The sequence below is a fragment of the Hipposideros armiger genome, unplaced genomic scaffold (assembly GCF_001890085.2).
Source record: "Hipposideros armiger isolate ML-2016 unplaced genomic scaffold, ASM189008v1 scaffold_1256, whole genome shotgun sequence".
NCBI classification, from domain to species: domain Eukaryota; kingdom Metazoa; phylum Chordata; class Mammalia; order Chiroptera; family Hipposideridae; genus Hipposideros; species Hipposideros armiger.
The window spans coordinates 95,710-117,152 of record NW_017732606.1 but is presented as its reverse complement, the minus strand read 5'-3'; the positions used below and the strand labels follow the sequence as shown (position 1 = coordinate 117,152).

At 50.3% G+C, this 21,443-nt stretch overlaps 2 protein-coding genes across 9 annotated transcripts in view; both read left to right on the top strand.

Moving 5' to 3' along the window:
• Positions 1 to 9,405, top strand: part of LOC109376998 (E3 ubiquitin-protein ligase TRIM38-like) — a 53,764-nt gene extending 44,359 nt beyond the window's left edge. Inside the window, exons 1-9 of one of the 8 annotated variants that reach the window (XM_019633194.1) lie at positions 1,590 to 1,663; positions 1,813 to 2,026; positions 2,711 to 2,754; positions 2,832 to 3,241; positions 5,639 to 5,734; positions 7,199 to 7,429; positions 8,350 to 8,372; positions 8,463 to 8,575; positions 8,813 to 9,405. In XM_019633194.1, the coding sequence (XP_019488739.1) occupies positions 2,840 to 3,241; positions 5,639 to 5,734; positions 7,199 to 7,429; positions 8,350 to 8,372; positions 8,463 to 8,575; positions 8,813 to 9,360 (1,413 nt within the window). In that variant the 5' untranslated portion in view covers positions 1,590 to 1,663; positions 1,813 to 2,026; positions 2,711 to 2,754; positions 2,832 to 2,839 and the 3' untranslated portion in view covers positions 9,361 to 9,405. The other 7 variants (XM_019633195.1, XM_019633192.1, XM_019633191.1 and 4 more) reach the window with 7 other exon arrangements.
• Positions 9,406 to 20,911: 11,506 nt separating this feature from the next.
• LOC109376993 (E3 ubiquitin-protein ligase TRIM38-like) overlaps positions 20,912 to 21,443 on the top strand; it is an 11,166-nt gene continuing 10,634 nt past the window's right edge. Inside the window, exon 1 of the mRNA XM_019633183.1 lies at positions 20,912 to 21,225. Within this exon, the coding sequence (XP_019488728.1) occupies positions 21,191 to 21,225 (35 nt within the window). The 5' untranslated portion in view covers positions 20,912 to 21,190. The remainder of the gene's footprint in view (positions 21,226 to 21,443) is intronic.

Here is a 21,443-nt window from a genome sequence, read left to right as displayed (position 1 = left end):
AGACTCACAGGGCCAAGCCCAGCCTCCCTGATTAGAGGGGTGCATTTCCTACTGGGGGGAGGGAAGGGGCAACTCCTACTGGTCTCTCCCTGTGCCCACCTTCAGGGAACATACCTCTGGCAGCTCATCGCACTGCTGTCACCTTGTGAGACCTACAGCTGTCTGCATGGACAGGCACCTCCTTCATGCCACAGGACACAGGTGCCAGGTGGGCAGCTGGCATGGCACAGAGCCCATTGTGATGCTGCTGCTTTTATTGCTCATGGTCCTTTGTTTTTTTCTTGCCTTTTACTTGCTTCCTTTTTCTGATCCTTTGACAGGACAAATTTTGGATGAGCTGTGCCTGGGTCCAGAGTCACAGCCACAGAGATGAAGGGTGTGGGCATCTACAATGAGCCCTCACCGGCTCAGGGACTGGGCAGCTGTGTCCGCTGTCTGCGTGCTGGCTGCGTCAGGCATGGCCTGTGCGGGGTCTGCCCACAGCACATGCCAGGGCACCAGGAGGCACCGGCTGACACCGTGGCAGAGGCTCTGTGAGCTCCCGGGAGGGGGCAGTGCTGACGAGGCTCCCATGTGGGGGGAAGAGGATACTGATTCACAATTCTGCCTCCAGCCTGTGCTGCTGCCCAGCAGGACGGTGTCTGGGACAAAAAACTGCCAGGCCCCTCTGTGCTGCCCTGAGCACAGCTTTCCACAGGACCGCCAGGGTCAGCACCTCACAGGCCAGGCGAGGGGAACAACGTTGGTCACAGGCAGCTGGCAGGGTCCACGCCTGATTCTGCGGGTAGCTGAGCCTATCTGAGCGGTCCCACAGCCACTGCAGATATTATTTCCTGTGCGAACATCTGTCGTATGCGTATTTGTCATAAGTGCATCTTAAACCTGAGGCTACACATGTGGCCAGCTCTTACTTTGAGACGATCATCTGATTTCCCCATAAATCACAGCCCTGAATTGGGCAGGGACAGTCCTTCGGCTCCTATGTGAACAGGAGAGGCAGGAACTGAGTCACAGTTCTTGCCCCCAAGCTCACAGCCCTTTCTGCACTGGACGCAGAGCAGAGTGATGGTCCTGGGGTCCCAGCTGGGTCATCAGTGGCTCCTGGCTGCTTGCTGACCATTGCTGAGTGTCCTAAGTATCTAAATCCTGCAGAGGACCACGGGGGGACATGAGACACAGCAACAGGACCAGAGGACAGAGACAGGCTGGAGCCAGTCCTGCAACCCCAGTAGGTCCTACCACCCCTTTCTTACCACCCCCTTCAGAGCCGTTATTAAAAAGTAAGCAACCTAAAATAACAGAGTAGAGCATCTGCCGGTAGGCTGATGGATTATCAAGGGGTTGGTGACGAATGCAGAAAAGTCTCAAGTCTGACTCTGTGAGCGGCACAGGCTTCCGGACCCCCGACATTGTGCTGGGGACACAAGCCAGCTTCCTGGTGATCAATCTCACCCTTTCTCATCACTGTAAGAGAAGGACACTTCCTGACCCTCTGCCCCCTTTCCGGACTAGCTGAGTGAAAGAGATTCTCAGCCCACTCCACGGCCCCACCCCCGGAAGTTACTTAAGTTTCCTCCAGTCGGAGTTAACTTCCTGGTCTTGCTCATCGGGAGTGGCAGCTCCCCAGAACTCCAGCTCGTGTGTGACCATCTGCAGTGTCCAGGTAGTGGGAAAGGGCCGGGCCACGGTGTGTGGGGGGACTCAACAGCTGGAGGTGGAGGCAGGTGGCAGGGAGAGTGCCTCCGGGAGCTGAAAAGTGAGGACATGTCCTGGGCAGTCACTCTCACCCATGTCTGCTTTCACTTTCCCCAGGCCACATGCAGACAAATCTCAGCGCATCCAGGATGTGGGGGGAGAGCAGGCCCAGCAGGGCGCGCTGGGGCCTCAGGAGTGACACAGCCCCCCTGCCACAGAGGAGCCTGCTGTCCCTGGGAATCACCCACCATGGAACTACAGGCCCTGCTTGTTAGAAGGAAACAGGGGCTCTAGTAACTGTTGTTGAATCCTTGCTTCTGATTCCACCATTGTCAGTTCACTCTCTAACCTGGCTGGTGTGGGCAGGAGGGCAGGGCTGGGGTCCCCAAGCACACCCCTTGATCCTGGTCCCTCCTCCCTCATCTGCTTGGTGGGTGCTGGAGACACTGTCACTGCCTCATCCTCAGCTCTCTTTCCCTCCATCAGGGAGGATCACAGAGATAAAAAACGCATCCATCTAATGGCCATATCTCCCTCAGCTGTCTCCCTCCTGGGGTCCCCAAGAAACTATGAACCCGGTGTCTCTGTCCCTTTGGGTTGGGGGTGGGGTGCAAGTGCTGTGATCCTCCATGAACCACCAGTCACCTGAGTGTCACCACCAGTTGTAAAGATATAATTCAAGAACTAATTATTCTTGAAATTGATCAAGATAGGAAAGGTTCACAGGCCCTCAGTTCTCTCTCTCTCTCTCTCTCTCTCTCTCTCTCTCTCTCTCTCTCTCTGTCTGTCTGTCTGTCTTTCTCTCTCCCTCAGCACTTGGCCCAATAAAACTTTCAGCAGTGATGGAAGATTCTATGTCTAGACTGTTCTGTCATGATGGGGATGTGGCTAGTGCGACTGAGAAGCTGAACTTTGAATCCGATGTTGTTTTAATAAATGGAAGTGGTCACAAGATGGTCACAGCGCAGTCCCATATCATGCCCCTTCTGAGTCCCAGTACATTCCTTCTATCTAGAGAGAAGACCTCGGGACCTGGGAGACAGCAGCACCACAGCCCAGGTGACAAGTGCTTCTGTCCCTGTGGGGGTTCTGGCGGCTCCCTCTCTGCCTCTGGGTCTGATCCTGGGGGTTTTCAGGAGAAGCCATGGCCTCAGCCACAGCCACCAAGAGGATGAGGGAGGAAGCCACCTGCTCCATCTGCCTGAGCCTGATGACTGAGCCGCAGATCATCAGCTGTGGACACAGCTTCTGCCAGTGGTGCATAGAGGACTTCCTGGACAACCAGCAGCCAAATCTGCGCCAGCACCCCTGTCCCCAGTGCCGGGCTCCATTCAACAGGACAAGTCTGCGGCCCAACAAGCAGCTGGGGAGCCTCATTGAGGTCATAAAGGAGCTGGACCAGGAGATGACGTGCAAGGAGCACGGGGAGAAGCTCCACCTGTTCGACAAGGACAACGGCCAGCTCATCTGCTGGCGCTGTGCGTGGTCTCCACAGAACAGGTGGTGCACCTCCGCACTGGTGGAGGACGTGTGCCCGGGCTATAAGGTGAGCCTGTGGGTCTGGGACAGGGTTCGGAGGGTCCCAATGTCATTGCTGCACAGACCTGAGGTCATGCAGCAGACCCCTGAGCCTGCATCCTGATGGATGGCTTTCCCCATCTCCCTCTTCTGGAAAGTAGCTCAGAGTAGGTCCTCCCTGATCAAGTCCCCACCGTCCATCCTAACCTTGGGGGTTCTTGCGTGGAACAGTCAGACTCGTCCATATCCACTCTCATGGCAGGACCTTCTCCCAGCTCTAGAACAAACCCACACTCACACACTCGATTGCCTCACACTATGTGTGTGAGATTCCAGGCACCACAGGGGACAAAGTCACCAACATTCAGGCAACCCGCAGACAAACCAAGAATGACAGACCAGCAGAAATAACTTACTGGTGGCTTCTGGTGTGGGTGGTGGAGACGTGACTCATGAAGGCTACACAGAAATTCACTGTATACAGAAGTGTGGAGGGAAGTGAGAGCATCCCAGGCCCAGGGCACCACAGGGCAAAGGCACAGTCGAGGGAGCTGTGCTGACTGATCCTACCTGAGAGGCAGGTACCAGCTCAGGTCCAAGTCCTGCCCAGAGTGTTCCTGGCATCGGGGACTGGCAAGTGCAGAGTGAAGGTGACACTGAAAAGAGCCTCCTGGCAGTGACACCATAGAAGGAATGTCAAGGAGAAGATTCTGATCATTTCTGTAAGTGGGAGGGGGGGCCGTTTTGAGCAAGATTCAGGAAGGGGGTGAAGGACGTTGAAATGACCGTGAGGAAGCTGACCCTGGATATTGGGGCGTGGGCTGAGGACACTGTCCTGCTGCAGTACTCCTTCTCTGCCCTGCCCACATCTGAGGAAAATGTCCCCAGGGAGGGATGCTGTTTTGTCCCCCACGAGGCCGAGGTGGCCTTTTATTGAACCAGACCAGCTCGCTCAACCGAACGCCCCTGGCTCATGGGCCAGAAACACACCTGGGAGGGTTGGGTGGGAGATGAAGAAAGAAAGAGATAGAGACAAAAGCTGGGAGCAGGAGGTCCGCTCAGTGCTGATGGCAGAGAGTGGCCCTGTTTATTGTTTGGACACAGCTTTTATAGCAAAAGTAGCTTTCCTTAGGTTGAGGGTTTTAGGGAGCTTGAGGAAGTAGTTCCCTCCTCTCAGGGAGAAACTCCCTTGCGGCTTTCCATGGGGTGGGTGGAAGCAATCTCCTCGAAGTGACACAAAGCATAGCGAGCAGAAACTGTTAACAGGATGGCATTTCATTCTGCGACTTTCAAGGTCATTGGCTGTTTTCTCTTCAGTGGCCCAGTGGAGATGAGATCTATCCAGCAACCTCCCCGTGCTGCTCAGCAGGGCCTGAGAGACTGTCAGCTTGCCAGCTGTCAGGCTTAACCCTCACTGCAGACCTCCTGCTCTCCACATTGTATCACTGTCCTTGGCGTCCCGCAAACCCCATGGGCAGCTCATTAGAGGAAAGGGGACATTAACCACCAGGTAGCTGGATAAAGGACAGCACAGGGGGATGGTGCTGAGCCTCATTAGTTGGACTGCTGGGTTTGAAATCTTAGCTCTGCACCTGACCCAATGGGTAACTCTCAGCCAGTTATTTAGTGTCTGTGTTTCCCCATCTGTAAATGGGGACAACAGCAGCCCTTTGCTAACAAGCATCACGGCCTGTTCTCGCCAGCACAGGGCACTTGGTGAGTGTGCTGCTGGGTGACAGAGGACACGACCTTGTTCTTTCAGTTTGAACCTCGACTAGCAATCTGGTTCACCTGCAACCTGCTTTCCATGAGAACATGAGAAACTATTTTGAAAAATAACCTGAAAGCTTGATTTGGACACTAGCTCGTTTCAAATGGGCTTCACGGGACCATCCTTGAAAGGGTACTAGAGCATCCCTTCTCCAAGCACTGCTTCTGACAGCTCAGCAGGTGCCCTGGCCTTTCCTCCCTGACTCACCAAACACCGCCAGTGAGCCACTGTGTGCCAGAGCGCTGGCCACGTCCGGGTCAGCACGCTGTTCTGTCAAATCTCTCAGATGATTATCATGCTCTGTGCCACGTCTCCCTGGCAGGATGGGCGTGGGGGGCTAGACCTCATCAGGTGATGTTGGGCTCACAGTGCGACCACCTCCCAGTCGTAGCCCTTTGGGCAAGTCGCGGAATCCCTTCCTCAGCCTCAGTTTCTGCAGCACTGAATGACGTCAGAGCCCTACCAGTGCTCAGGGGTGTCAAGGGCATCAGATATGTCCCTGCACATACAGCCCTCAGCAGGCTCCCCGCACAGTGTGAGGACTCGGTAAACATCCAGCGTCATTCCCACAGTCTCAGATGGCTAGGGTCCCCCTGGGTGCCCAGTGAGGAGCTGCCAAACTGAATCGACTTTGTTCACCCCATTTTCCTCCAGGAACTGCTCCAGGAAGCTGTGACAAATTTGAGAGACATGGAAAAGGAGTGTAGGAATCAAAAAGAGTACATGACAAAGCAAATAACCGAATGGAATGTAAGAATTGTGGGTTATTGGTCTCAAGCTGTTTCCCATCCTAGAGCTTAGGCAGAGGGGCTGATCACGCAAAGCACATGGGGATTTGTTCCCATAAATCAGACCAAACAGGTGGTACCCCAAGAAGAAACTGTGATTCATTTTTAAGCCCTTCATTGTCTCCATCTTTGAGATCTTGTCTCCTACCCTTTGGCCTGTCAGTAATCATTGGCTAGGATTCCTGACCTTTGGTCAGGAGAGGCAGCATGAGTGCCTCTGTTCACCTAAAGCCGTCTCCAAATGGGTTTCAGACTCTCAGCACCTCCGAGGACCTTCCTAGTCTGAAGGCCTCAACCTCAGCACCTTGGCACATTTACCACCGCACAGGTGCCGCTCTCAGCCTCACAGGCTCAGGAACCGATGCTGGTGGACAGTCCTGAGTCATCTCATGTCTGAGAAAGCACGTGTGTTTCATTTATAAAGACAGTCACGTCTGCTGCAAGAGCCACACCCTTACCATGGCAGACTCTGGGTCTCTAACTATTTCCATGGTCAGACATGCATTCCTTCAGGGAAATAGTTACGTGACCCATCACTGGCTGGCCGGCGAGCCATCGAGCCTGGGTCACAGGTCTCTCCCCATCTCTGCCCTGACGAATGTTCACTGTGACCTCTCAGAGGACACTGCTGCTCCCCTCATTTCTGGGATCCCGTGGGGGCAGGGCCTCAATGATAACTAATGGAAACACCATCCATAACCCTCGTACCCCAACACCACGGTCTCTGAAACACCACACACCCACAAAACACTCGTGGAAATTGCAGTTCCGTGTTTCCCAAAATGAAAGCTGAAAAACAAGGGAACAAATCAGGTGACCATAGACGTCCATGACTCTGTCTCCTGCACCCAAGTGCCTCCTAGGTGTGACTGCAGCACAGAGCTGGGGACATTCTTACAGCTCGTTGGCTCACTTGCAAATAATTTCACGGCAGTTGAGCATACTATCTCTTGTATGTGCATGTGCATTAAAATATTCATAACACAAAATCTACCATTTTCACCATTTTTAACTGCCCCTTTTAGTGGCATTAATTACTTTTATATTGTTGTGTAGCCGTCACCACCATCCATCTCCAGAACTCTTCTTCTTCCCAACCTGAAACTCTGTCCCCATTAAACTCTAACTCCCCACCCCATCCTCCCAGCTCCTGGAAACCTCTATTCTTCTTTCTGTCTCTATGACGTGACCACTCTAGGTCGCTCGTATATGTGGGATCACACAGCACGTGTCCTTTTGTGTCTGGCTTATTTCTCTCAACATCCTGTCTTCAGAGCCCATCCATGTGGTAGCACGTGTCAGAATCCCGTCCTTTTCATGGCTGAAGAATATTCCGCTATATCTATGAGCTACACTTTGTTGATCACTCAACTGTCTCTGGTCACACGGGTTGTCACCTTCTTCTGAACACCCTTTTTGACTCCAGAGGAAGGTGAACCTTCAGAGACAGAAAATCCAGGATGACTTCAAAAATTTGCACAGCTTCCTGCAGCAGGAGGAGAAGTCTTTCCTGTGGAGACTGGAGAAGGAGAACGAGCAGACTCTGAAGCCTCTGAGGGACAGCGAGGCCAGTCTGGAGTGCAAGAGGCGTGAACTTGAGAGTCACATCCAGCACCTGGAGGACAGGTGTCAAGGCTCAGCCCAGAAGCTGCTGCAGGTGAGGCTGGGCACTCGGAGGAAGGAAAGGTGGGGGTCTGTCCCTGAGCGATGGAGGGGACAATGGTGAGGCAGTGTGGGGAGATAGGCGAGTCCACCAGCCTTGATCAAAGGTGGCACATCAGGTAGGGACTTGAAATGGCCTTTCTTTTAGGTGCAGATCCATGTCTGCTAGGTGGCTTCACTAGTCTATAAGCTTCCTTACGTGAATCAGAACAACATGCCGCCTCCGGATGCTTATGTGGAGTTGCTCGGCCGAAGAAACTTGGGGTCATTTCTATTCCCATTTACCCCATCCATGTGCCCAGAACCCTGGCGTCAGTCTCCTGAAATACTCATCCAGGTGACTATGGGTGGGGAGTGAGGCAGCCAAATGAATGGGAAACTTTGCCCCAGTTTGCTTACAACATCCCTGGTACCCAGGCCCTTAGGGAGCCCGCTAGGATGAAGCACCCCTGGCTGTTTATTCCAGTCTCACTAACAGGGCTGCAGGTCACCTCCTGAGGCTGCGAGCATAGTGTGACCGCTCCACCACAACCTGCTGCCACCACCATGGGGGCCCAGCCTTGGGTTGTTGTGATGAGTGGTCTCTAATATGGGTTCACTCAGAAGGAAGTTAGGTGAATGAGAGCCAGTGTTGCCCGAGGGAGCATGGGGTGAGTATCTGGCCCTGCCCCCCAAGCAGCCCACAAGCTCCACAGCCTCAGCAGGACGATGGAGACTCAGGTGGACCCACATCCCACCGTGATGCACACCCCGGGCTGGGGAGGGCACCGTCCCTTCTGGGCACCCACGATGCCCAAGGCCGGGCCCCTGTCTTCGTTCCTTTGGAAGGAGTGTTCCTAGAAGGCAGACCCAGGTGCCAGGCTCCCTGGAATCCTGATGTCCCCACACTCACCTTTTGTCTTTGTTTCTCTGTAGGACGTGAAGGGCGCTTTGAGCAGGTGAGTGTTGTAGGAATGCAGGAGGAAGGGCATGGGGACACAGCTGATGGGACGCACCACTAAGAAGTGTCCGGCCTCTGCTTGTCCCAGGAGCTCGGCTGTGAAACTGGAGAACCCAGAGGCACTGTCATTGGAGATTCAGACTGTCTGTGATGTTTCTGAGCTTTACTTTGATGTGAGGCAGCTGTTGAGGGGCTATCAAGGTACGTGAGGGCGTTCTCCAGGTATGAAACACATACATGCTCATTCCATCCCCCACCAATCCGTGGGACAGATGGCATCATTCCTACTTCTATGTCACAAAGCGAGGCTCATGGGGTGACCTGCCTGGGCTCACACAGCTGGTCAGAAACAATGCTCAGATATGATCACTGGCTGGTTTTATCCCATATTAACTGTGCTCTTGATGACAAAACCATGTCTTTTACTTTCCCTTTCAGTCGATGTGACTCTGGATCCAGAGACAGCTCACCGTAAACTAATCCTGTCTGAGGATCAGAGACAAGTCACTAAGGGAAGACCCCAGTGTGATGTGCACGATTCTCCCAGGAGATTTACCGCCTACCCCTGTGTCCTGGGCCACGAGGGCTTCGCGTCGGGACGACATTACTTTGAAGTGTATGTGGGAAAAGAGACTCAATGGGGTCTAGGAGTTTGTATGGAAAACGTGCAGAGGGACACTCGCACGAAGCTGAAGCCCCAGTCTGGGTTCTGGGCCATCAGTTTGAGCACCAAGGCCAGCTACACAGCGCTGAAATATCCCCCAACTTTCCTTCACCTGTGGGAGCAGCCCCTGCTTGTGGGGGTTTTCCTGGACTATGAGGCAGGAGCCGTCTCCTTCTACAACATGACCACACCCTCCCACATCTTCACGTTTCCCAGGGCCTCCTTCTCGGGGACGCTGCGGCCCTATTTCCATGTTTATCCCTCTTCTCATCTGTCCCTGCCTCCCCCCGAGATGAGTAAAAAAAGGTCACAAAATCACTAAACATTATGATAGTTTCTGGTTGATATAAAACGCTATTTTCATCGATGTTGCAGTTCTCTCACTTTCTTTCTCTAGAAACGGTAAATGAAGCAAGCATGTTGTCTGTGGGTATCAGAGGCATAGTGGAGCCTCCACCTCCATCAGAGGAAGACATGGAAGAGGTCAGGCTATCACCCTCTTTCACCAGTGTCATAAGTTCTCCTCGCCACACTGAGAGAAGCTGGGTATAACTCAAAAGTGAAGAGCAGCAGAATACAGCACCCCTCATATGTCACTTGGGCATAAGCTCTATATTGAGCTGAAGGCAGTTGAGAAAATACAGAAACAAGAAAACCTCTTTATCCTCTTCTATTAGCCTAAAAGCAGGACATGACGTTGTAAAAAGGTCACCCCTCCTCTCTGTACCAGGAAAGACAGAAGTTAATCGCCAGAGACAATGCTACAACCTTATCAATCAGACACAGCACGAGAGGAACCCACAGAAAAAACCTTGTGAAAACCAGCCCTTATTTTATATTACTTTCTTCATATCAGTCTTCACACATTTGCAGCCTAGGAAGTCACTTTCCTTTGTCTTGTCACTTCTCTAAAAATCCTTTTCTTTGGTTAAGATGCTGTATAAGCCCAAGTCCCACCCTCTGCTCTGAGGGGCTCATGTCAGAGTATTTCCACCTGTACACAGGTGCACAGGTAGCTAGGAAAAGCTGCCTGTTTCTCCTCTGCTCTCACTGTGACCACACTCACAGCACTCCACTTCTGACACCACAGATGAAGGTATTTTTTCCACACCAATTCAGGAGTCCTACAATTCAATTCAATTCTAATACTAACTGGAGTGAGACAGACCCCACAGGTTAAGGGTTTAATCCCACGAGACTGTTCCTGCCCACCCCCACCTCAGACACCAGTCACGAGTCCAGGTTGTCTCTCTGATTTGACTGAACGACTATAAATTGGAGGTTCCCATGACCCCATCTTAGGTTTCAATCATTTGCCAGCACAGCTCACAACACTCAGGGAAATACTTTGTTTGCGTGTTTATTAGTAGTAAAGGATATGGCAAAGGAGACCAGTGAATGTCCAGATGAAAAGACATAGAGAACAAGGTCAGAAGGGCCCCCAGCACCAGACCTTCTGTCCCTGTGGAGTTAGGAGGTGGTCGCCAGGCACATGGATGTGTTCAGCTTCCCAGAAGCTCTCTAAAGCCTGTGCTTTTGGGTTTTTAGGGAGGCCTCATCATGTAGGCACGATTAATCATTAAGTTAATCCCCAATTCCTCCTTCCTCCCTGAAAGGTGGGGAGTAGAGCTGAACGTTTCAAGATTCTAATCATGGCTGGGAATTCCTGGTGACCAGCCCACCTGAAGCCACACAGGCGCCCACCCAGAGTGGCCTCATTAGACTAAAAGATGCTCCTGTCACCCAGGAAAATGCAAGAGATTTAGGAAATCCATATCAGGAACCAGAGTCAAAGACCAAATATTACAACAAAAGATGCCTCTTTTAACACTTTTACACTTAGAAAATTACAAGAGTTTCATGAGCTCTGTTACAGGAACTGGAAGGAGAGACTAATACAAATTCTATTATGTCATAACATGCTAATAAAGTTCTCTTTTTCTCTTATTAATCTGTATTCTGTGAGTCAAATATCCAGGGCCTTAGTTGGAGAAGCTAAGATGGGTAGAGGAAAAAAATTTTTTTTCTCCTAACACATGGGACCCCTGTGTTATTTGTCCCCTGTTTTCATGGTGCAAGCACTGACTCACTTATGGAGCCTCCAACACACTGGATGACTGAGAGACCCCACTGTCACGCAGGAGAAATGAAGACACACTGGACATTGCTAAGCTAAACTCTCCCTTGAGGTCTCCTGCAGCCCTGTCTGATCTGGGTGCGTCCTGTCCAGTAAGGGGAGGCCCTGTATACTGGCAGGGCCTAAAATAGAGTATTCTGCTCAGAGGAAATGCTACATCCTGAAACACATAAATGGCTGAACAAGACAGGATAGTGATAAAATAAACCTTCATCTAAATAAAAATAATAAATTAACAAATTAAACCTTTGGAAACTGCATGGAAGAATATAATACAGATGTAACAGACAGACAGCCAAGATAGCACAGTAGGTAAACTCTGTGATTACCTTCTCTTACAACCACATCAAAATTACAACTAACCTACAAAACAACCATCATTGATAATCACCTAAATCAAGCTGAACTGAAGCCTTTCAACTAAGGACATGCAGAAGAAGCCACCTCCACATTGGTAGGAAGGTCAGAGACGCAGAACGGGCTGGAACCACACCTGCGTGTGACAATTAAAGATCAGGAGAGATATTTCAGCAGTAGCGATACATGTGTGAGATATCCCAGCCCCACCCCAGCCCAGGGTTTTAGTGCCGGGGAGAGAAGTCTCCATAATTTTTGGTTGTGAAAACCAGCAGAGATTGTGACTGCATGAGACTGGGTGCAGCTGCACCCACAGGCGCTCCCTTTAAGGAGTCACTTGGACTTACCCACCAATGGACTCACTGGCTCAGAGCTACAGTGCTGGGGCAGCAGCTGGAAAGGCGACAGAGAAATGGTGGGGAATTGAGTTGTCTGGCTTAAGACGGGGGCTGGAGAGGCAGATTTCTCCTGGATTGAGGAGCTGGCGGAGGCCATTGTTTCTTTGCTGAGCCCTCCCCTTCCTGGCGTGCAGACGCAGGTGGCTGTCATATCTGAGTCTTGGCCATTAGTTTGCCCCGCCCTGGTGATTTGAGACCTGGCTCTGCCCAACTTTAGGGCACACGCAGGCTGCTTTCAGTGTCTTTCATGCAGACGCCTGCCTTGGTCAAACTGCAGACTTTCCTAAGGTGCCTCAAAGATACACACAAACCAGACAAGCAGCACCTGGCTTGAGCGTGTCCTGTACCCTATGGCTGTGCAGCTCTAAGCTGGCACTAGTGGGAACCAGCCTTGGTTTGCGGCTTGGGCTCTGAGGGTGCTTCCAAGCACAGCACGGACTTCAGCCATTAGCAGTTCTATGCTCAAGGTACTATACTGGTTTATAGTTGTCTTAATATCTCAATACCAACCCAATCCAGAATGAATGCTGGCCCCTGTGACATGGCAGGAAGGGAGCCAGCAAAGACCCTGTGTCAGAGACTGCTGTGTGTTTACTATAATCCCTTTCCTCTTCTTCCTGAACTTGAAGTTCAACTCCTGCTAAGCCCTGCTTGTCAGCGTGCATGGCCCAGTGACTCAGCTCTGGTTTGGAGAAGGTGGGCGAAGGGAGGTGTGCCCTTCCAGACTTGCCCACAGCCACCTCGTCCTCACCATGCCCCGTGCCTTCTTCCCACGCCTTGGGAGCCATGACCTAAAGATGGACAAGCCACAGGATGGATGGAGCTTCATGTGTGAGTCACCACTGGAGAGCACTCACCCCAGTGGACTTGGAGAGAAGTCCTCTCTAGTATCCACTTTTAGATCCCAATTATACTCCACTGCTTTTATTTTCCCAGAACGCAATGCAGTTCAGGAGAAATTCTACATTCTCATAAGATCTTGGTCATGGAGAGGCAAAAGGCCTTTACAGTATGTGAGGCAAAGCCAGTCAGGACGAGCAGGGCAGGCTGCCAGCAGTAAGGACCATTTGGTTCTTTCCACAGGGTAAGGAAGGCCTTACAGGAGGACAGAGCAGTGGTGCAGAGGTGACAAAGGGACGTGGGCAGTGCAAAATCTCAAAGGGTCCTGGGACCATACCAGCATCTAGCATCCACCGGAGACCCACAGAGCTATTCAGGGAAACTGATACAAAGCTCTACCTGCCAAGGTCACAAAGGATCAGCCTCAGAATAATGGGTGAATCAAGGATTAACATCTCCATTTTATTAAGAAAATTAAGTTTTATAGAGATGAGACTCTTTGTCTGTATACTGTCAACAGAAGTTTGCTGCCATTAATCGAAAGGCCAACAGGCCTCCCGTCTGAGGTGAAATATAAGGAGAAACTTTATTCAGGTCAAGTGTTTGTTCCCCAAAGCCACAGAGGAGGCCCACTTATATAAAGTACCCACCCTGGTCCCTGATTGGTCCATTTATATGCAAATGAGAATGCAAATTTGCAGTTTGATTGGTCCAAAAAGCACTTCCCTGGTTGGTCAGAATCAGTCATCCAGATTGGTTGATATCAAGCCACTCTGATTAGTTCGTAAAGATGCAAATAAGGCTACACCTGTACAGCTCCAATTGGAGTGGAGGGCAGGCCTCAGCCCATTGGTTGAATTACAGTTCCAGGAACTTCTTTATAAGGGTGGGCTCACTGGCAGGAACAAATGCAGGAAGCTGACTGCAGTCTGTGGCTTTTTGCTGAAATGCTGCATGTGAGAGAGGCCTCTGTCAGCAATGGCTGCGAGACTCTGGTTATGAATGAACCCAATTAATCTTAAGGCATCCCTCTTGGCAGATATATTCTTTCTCAAGGTTCACCATACTTACTACAGTGCTTAGTTCTTTCAACCCAAGAATGAACGTGCCTCTTAAGAAGGACTCCTGGTGGCTCATTGGGCTCAAATGTATAAACAGCCTGGTCGTCATTGCTGAACAGGCGCCTCTCATGCTCACTGTACTTCAGGGGGAAGCTGCGCTGAGGTCCCGCCCCTGAGCTGACCCTGATAGGAGCGCCAAGGCTGTGAATCGGCCAATGGGCTGACGACCTGGGCCACTGGAGGCTGTGCAGCCATATTCTTACTCGCGTCTTCACCGCGCGTTTAAGTTGGAACGTTTCAGAAAAAACATAGATGGCTCCTTGAGGAATAAATTGGCCAGCTTCCCTGGTCCTCAGTGTCAGGAGGGGAAGAAGGAACCCGAGATCCCAAGGAGGCCAACACCCCACCCCAGCTCCAAAGCCACGAGCAAGTTCTCTAAGGAGGTATCAGAGTTCCCAGCTTTGGGTCTGCTTACGCCACAATCCTTACTTCAATCAGAAATTTCAAGACAATTCTATTTTATGACGTTGTGAAGACCTGGATTATAACCACATACGCAAAGTTACTGGCTATTTTTAAAGCAAAAAACAGCAACTGAACATCTGTGACTGTTATTATTTAACCTTTCATTGCTTTGTGCTTAACAAACCACATTTTCCCATTATCTACAGCAAGTGCCCTTTAAACATGTTTCCTGGAACTTGCTTGACAGGCAGATCCCCAGGACATGACTGACTTTCTTTCTTCACCTTTCACTATGACGTACGTGACACCCAAAGCCGTGGAAACCCTTAGTTAAAGCCCATACCTGCATCTCCAGACTCTGATGCAATGCCTAACCATGTTTACTGTTAGCTGTGGGTTTCACTGGGTAAACCTGTGACCACAGCCCTCACCTGGGTCTTTGCACAGCCCACCAGTGCCACCTAGGCTCTCAGATTTGCTGCATTTTTACTTTACTCATTCAACAAATACTCGTAAAGCACCCACTGTGTGATACAGGCATTGCGTGGTGAAAACGCACAGTCTCCACCCGTAGAAACTGCATTCCCTATGGCAGCTGTTTCAGAAGTTCTCTTCTCAAAGCCTGGCGCCTCTCCCAGTCCTGCCAGCCCCCATTTTCAGCTGCGATGTCACTCTGGCCTTCACAGGGCGATAAAAGCAATGAGTAGAATGCCAGCTTCCATCTTGTACTCTCAGTCCTGTGAATTTGAAGAGTGCCAAATTACAATCCCAACAGGAAAAACGTAAACTGAGAGGTTTACTGAACAGAATAAAGAAGGCTCAGTCTACAAAATACACACAGGGGTACAGGGAACAGGGGCTGGTGTCGTAGCCGGGACCAGCAGCAGTGGCATGTGACACTACCCTGTGCGCTGATGACCAGCCAGCCTCTTCTGTCCTCTGAGGGCCGGTGCTGGAGCTGTGACTGCAGCCACGTTTCTGCTTGGCCAGCAACCCCCATCCCAGGCTCTGCCAGCAGGAGGCTCTGGGAACTGGCAGGGTGAGAAGGCCCCCACGTGCTACCTGTTTACTCCCACCTGTGCTCACATCACCACAGCCTTCTTCACCTGGCATCCACAGTTTCATTTAAGTGAACAGCACCTGGTTCCAATTCCAGGTCTCCTACGCGCCTGAAGTCAGCCTGATGGAGCCTCCACAGACACGAACACCAGTGGGCCAGCATCGGCCTCCCACAGGTTGGGGTCCTGGTTCTGAGGATCTCAAAGAATCTTGTCTTTGTCCCCCAGCCCTACAGGCAGTGGCTGCTTCCCACTGTGACTGTCTCTGTGACATTTCTGTCTCTCTTTTACCTCTTCTGTCCTCTGGTGATTAACAAACATTCACTTCAAATTCTTTATGCTAAATTTCAGTGTGGTTTCTGATTCCCAATTGCACCTGGGCTGACACCCCCCAGGCCCTCTTACTTATGGCGGGCCAGCCGCCACAAGTCGATCAGTACCTGAAGGGGGGAGTGGGAATGAATAAAGAGACACTCACACGACTGCTGATGCGGTCGGTCTTCAGTGATGCTGAAGCCCCGAGTTTATTTCCCATCACCAATATATGCAGTTTGAGTACGTGCAGTTTAACAATGAAAAATATGCATTACCTCAGCGAAAGTAAATCTTTAACTTTTACATAGAAACTACAAAATCACTGAAACTCCCAAAAGTGATTATCCCATGACAGAATCTATCAATTACCCCGATAGCCATCAATCCTCTGTCCGGGAACTGGCCGTTCTCACCACATACCTCAGCAACTTGTAAGCACCCTCCAGGTGCAGGCAGAGACAATGCCTTAGGGGCAAAAACAGGTTAAGCATTAACTGAGCCAGTCTGTAAGGCTCTGAATTAGCTGTAACCATGGCTCCCCACACTTACTTCTCACTCTAGGAAGTCACTGTGAACACATGACCTGACACCCACCTGCTCTCCATGTCAGCTTGTTTCAGCGTCCCCTCTTCCTGAAGGGAACTGCTCGCTCCAGTTACAAACTCTGCTATCGTCCTTGGCTGTGCTACCGCTCTCATCCCCACATCTAAGCAGTTGTTTCCACCTCGTAATCATCTCTTACACCATCGCTTTCTCTCCAAGTTCACTGCTGCTCTCCTGATACATCGTCTTTCCAGGTATCACGGTCACTTCTTCCTGCTTCCAGTTCCTCCCGGCTCAGTCCAGTCACGCCACTGCTAAATTCTGGACGTGTGCTTCTGAACTAGTAGCAACTGCAGCACAAGGAACATGCAATAGAATTCTACTCTTCTCTACCGCAGTCCCTCCTGGGTGATCTCACCCAGTCTCGTGGCTTTAAATACCATTGTCCATATATCACTGACTCCCAAATTTATAGCTCCACCTCAATTCAACTCTTTCCTCCCGAAAGCTTGTCAAAGGAAAAACAGAAGCACCATATGATTATATCAATACATAAAAAATTTAGCAGCCATTCAAATTTTAAAATAAAAGTAAAATAGAGCTTCCCCCCCTCCCCCCGCTTCATGCACACACCAGGGAAAGGCCATGTGAGGACATAACCAGGAAGGGGACCGTCACTAAGAACCCACCATAGTGGCGCCCTGATTTCAGGAATAAATATAACTATTTAAACACAATGTAGATAGCAAATATTAATAGCAAATACCCAGAAGGACAAACACTTAATACCATATTAGTGAAAACCAAGAACTAAAGAGGATGCCTGCTAACATTGATTTATTCAACTTCACATGGGGAATTCTTAGCAAATGTACTACAAAAAGAAAATGAAATGCTTGGTATTCACATTAAGAACAACAAAAAAATAAAATTATTTATTTGCTGATGACTAGGAAAAACTCAACGGACTCTAATGAGTAAAGAAAGCAGAATTAATTGTAGAAATTGATAAGTTTGCTGGATGCATTATTGTTAGGTTTACGGCTCCTAAACAAAACTTGTATAAAAGAATTCCATTCCAAAGAGTTCATGACCAGACCTGAGACTGTCTCTCTCAAAGGGGGAGATGAGCACCTAAGTCCTGGTGGGTAAGGACTTTATAGCTGAAGCTGGATACAGAAGCAAAAAAAAGCAGTTAGTGTGTAAAAAGGAAAAAAATGGTTAGTTTATCTTATTTTAACAAACTATAAAACAGTTAGGTTATTATTTGTAACGAGCTAATATATAACTTGCTTATCTTCTTGACGGGCTATAAAACATGACTTGTTTATTTTTTCCTAACAAGCTACCCAACTTATCTTTTCCCTAATAAGTAAGCTATAAAGCATACCTAGCTTATCTTTTCCTAGTCTCTTGACAAGATACTTTGTTAACTTTTGCTGAAGCAGGAGTTTTTTTAATTCCTCTGGGCGGGTGGGGGTGGGGACCTAGCCTAGGGCCTGGGCCTGGGTCCCTACATTATATCAGTACATTTCTTCCTTCTGAGCAGTAAGACCTGAAAAAAGTAAACAAGAAGACTGTTCCATTCACAATAGAAACAAGCTTATAAATGAACAAGAAATAGAATTAACAAAGGTGTATGATTTCTATGGTGAGCTCAGTAGAAAAAAAAGAGTTTAGAATCAGTTCCTACTGTATAAGAATTTAATAAATAAGTAGATGGTATATTTCAGTTTAGTGGGAGAAACAGATGGATAGAATCGGGAAAATGGTGATATCTCACGTGGGAAAAGGGGTCACAGATGCCAAAACGTACTTAGATGACACAGATGTTAGAATTTTATGACTAGATTACAGCAGATATTGTTTTTAAATGCTCCAACAATTGCAAATAACCTTGAAATAACTGAAAACATATGAAGTCTAGCAAAGAAATAGAAGATGTAAGAAGATCAAATGGAAATTTTAGAATTGAAGGACAAAAATCAAAACAATCCAGTGGTCCCTAACTTATTTGACGTTACTATCATTACCATGCGATTTGCGTCCAGTGTTTTTCTATCTTAAATATACGCCTACAAACTCTTACATCTTTATTAAGGAGACTCTCATGACCCACTGGCTGTGGGTGTCTGTTGCCTGACAGCCTATTTCTAATAACATGCCCCCCTGCATTTAGCCTCTAATCCCATTAGTTAAGAAAGAAAAGCCTGGTCTGACCGGAGGCTGCAATCTCTCTGAGGGAGTGCCCCGGTATGACCGGAGGCCAATAAGGCTCCCTCTGGGGAGTGTCTCAAGGTGGGACTGGGACCTGTTGGAATGCTAACAGTTAATCTCCTCTGGGAGGACACAGTAACAAGGTGTCCTGGTGCTATGCAGCGGATATGCGAAGGCATAGCATATGCTGGAACATAATGGATATGTTAATGGCAAAGGCTTTGAGGCACAGACCTCAAACGGATGCTAATTTGATTGACAGCAGTTTTACTTCTTTGAAAATTCTCAATTAAAAGCCATGAGCTGACCCGATTCGGGGCTCAGTTTTCTCTGACTGAGTCCCTTGGTCTCGCTCTTAATCCTACTTCTGTCTCTGTCTCCATATTCAATCTGTGCCGCCCCTCAAGAGAAACCCGTTTGCCCTTGCCATGCTGGGCGTGACAGGTGTCCAGTTTCCTGCATCCCAGGCTCACAGGGGGAAGCCCAGCCTCACTGATTAGAGAGGATGCATTTCCTACTGTGGTGGGGGAGGGGATCAGCTCCTACTGGTCTCTTCCTGTGCCCACCTGGGGGGAACATATCTGCAGGCTCATCACAGCCCCTGTCACCACGTAATACCCACAGCTGTCTGCATGGACCAGCGCCTCCTGCATGCCACAGGACACAGGTGTGAGGAGGGCAGCTGGCATGGCACAGAGCCCGTCGTGATGTGGTGCTTTTGTTGCTCGTGATTGTTCATTTATATATTTTTTGGCTTTCACTTGCTTCCTTTTCCTGATCCTTTGACAGGACACATTTGGGATGAGCTGTGCCTGGGTCCAGTGTCACAGCCACAGAGATGAAGGGCGTGGGCATCTATTGTACAAGGAGCCCTCACCGGCTCAGGGACTGGGCGGCTGTGTCCACTGTCTGCGTGCTGCTGCCTCAGGCGTGCCCTGTGCGGGGTCTGCCTACAGCCCATGGCAGGGCACCAGGAGGCACTGGCTGGCACCATGGCAGAGGCTCTGTAGCTCCCAGGAGGGGGCAGTGCTGAGGAGGCTCCTGTGTGGGTGGGAAGAGAGGATCCTGTTTCACAATTCTGCCTCCAGCCTGACCTGCCTCCCAGCAGGACGGTGGCTGGGACAAAGAACTGCCAGGCCCCTCTGTGCTGCCCAGAGCACAGCTTTCCACAAGGTTCAAGTCAGCACCTGACCAGCCAGGCGACGGGCCCAGTGTTGGTCCCAGGCAGCTGGCAGGGTCCACGCCTGACTCCTGCTGGTAGCTAAGCACCTGACTGGCCCCTCGGCCACTGCAGATATCATTTCTGTGTAAACATCTGTCATACATGTATTTATTGGAAGTGCATCTTACACCTGTGGCTATGCATGTGACAAGCTCTTACTTTGAGGTGGTCATCTGGTTTCCCCCTAAATAACATCCCAGAATTGGGCAGAGACAGTCCTTCGGCTCCTATGTGAACAGGAGAGGCAGGAGCTGAGTCACAGTTCTTGCCCCCAAGCTCACAGCCCTTTCTGCACTGGACTCAGAGCACAGTGATGGCCCTGGGGTCCCAGCTGGGTCATCAGTGGCTCCTGGCTGCTTGCTGACTATCGCTGAGTGTCCTGGGAAGTATCTGAATCCTGCAGAGAGACATGGGGAGACATGAGGCACAGCAACAGGAACAGAGGACAGAGACAGGCTGAATCCATTCCTGTGACCCCAGTAGGTTCTACTCCCCCGCTTTCTTATGGCCCCTTCAGAGCGGTTAGTAAAAAGCAAGCAATCTAAAAATAGCAAAATAGAACTCCTGCAGAGGGCTGATGGATCACGAGAGGGTTGGTGAAAAATGCAGAAAAGTCTCAAGTTCCACTCAGGCAGCACAGGCTTCCTGACCCCAACATCCTGCTGGGGTCACAATGCTGCTTCCTGGTGATCTATCTGTCCCTTTCTCATCGCTGTAAAGAAGGATACTTCCTGACCCTCTGACCCCTTTCAGGACTAGCTGAGTACAAAGGACTGGGGCAATCACTCATGTCCGCCCCACCCCACAGGCTCCACCCCTGGAAGTTTCTTTTCTGAGTTTCTTCCAGTCTGAGTTAACTTCCTGGTCCTGCTCTGTCAGGACTGGCAGCTCCCTGGGATTCCAGCTCCTGCGTGACCCTCTGCAGTGTCCAGGTAGTGGGAAAGGGCCGGGCCAGGATGTGTGGGGGGACACGACAGCTGGGGGTGCAGGAAGGTGGCAAGAAGTTGCTCCCAGGAGCTGAAAAGTCAGGATATATCCTGGATAGTCACTGTCACCATGTCTGCTTTCACTTTCCCCAGGCCACATGCAGACAAATCTCAGCGCATCCAGGATGTGGGGGGAGAGCAGGCCCAGCAGGGCACCCCGGGGCTTCCTGAGGGCACAGCCCCCCTGCCACAGAGGAGCCTGCTGTCCCTGGGAGTCACCCACCATGGAGCCACGGGTCCTGCTTGTTAGAAGGAAATAGGAGCTCCAGTAACTGTTGTCAAATCTTTGTTTCTGATTCCCCCATTGTCGGTTCCCTCTCTAACCTGCCTTGTGTGTGTGTATGTGTGTGTGTGTGGGGGGTGCAGGCTGGGGTCCCCGAGAACACCCTTTGATCCTGGTCCCTCCTCCCCTGTCTGCTTGGCGGGTGCTGGAGACACTGTCACTGCCTCATCCTCAGCTCTCTTTCCCTCCGTCAGGGTGGATCACAAGACAACAAACACATACAGCTGATGGCAGTCTACCTCCACTGTGACAGTCACCTTCGGGGTCCCCATGAGACTATTAATCTGGTGCCTCTGTTCTTTTAGGTGGGAGTGGAGGTATAAGTGATGTGATCATGTGATGGAATCCTCCATGAAACACCAGTATTCTAAGTGTCACTACCAGTTGTAAAGACATAATTCAGGAACTAATTGTTCTTGATGTTGATCAGCATTGGAAGGTTCACATAACCTCAGTGAGCTCTCTCTCTCTCCCTCTCCCTCCATGTTTCACTCTCTCTCTCTCTCTCTCTCTCTCTCTCTCT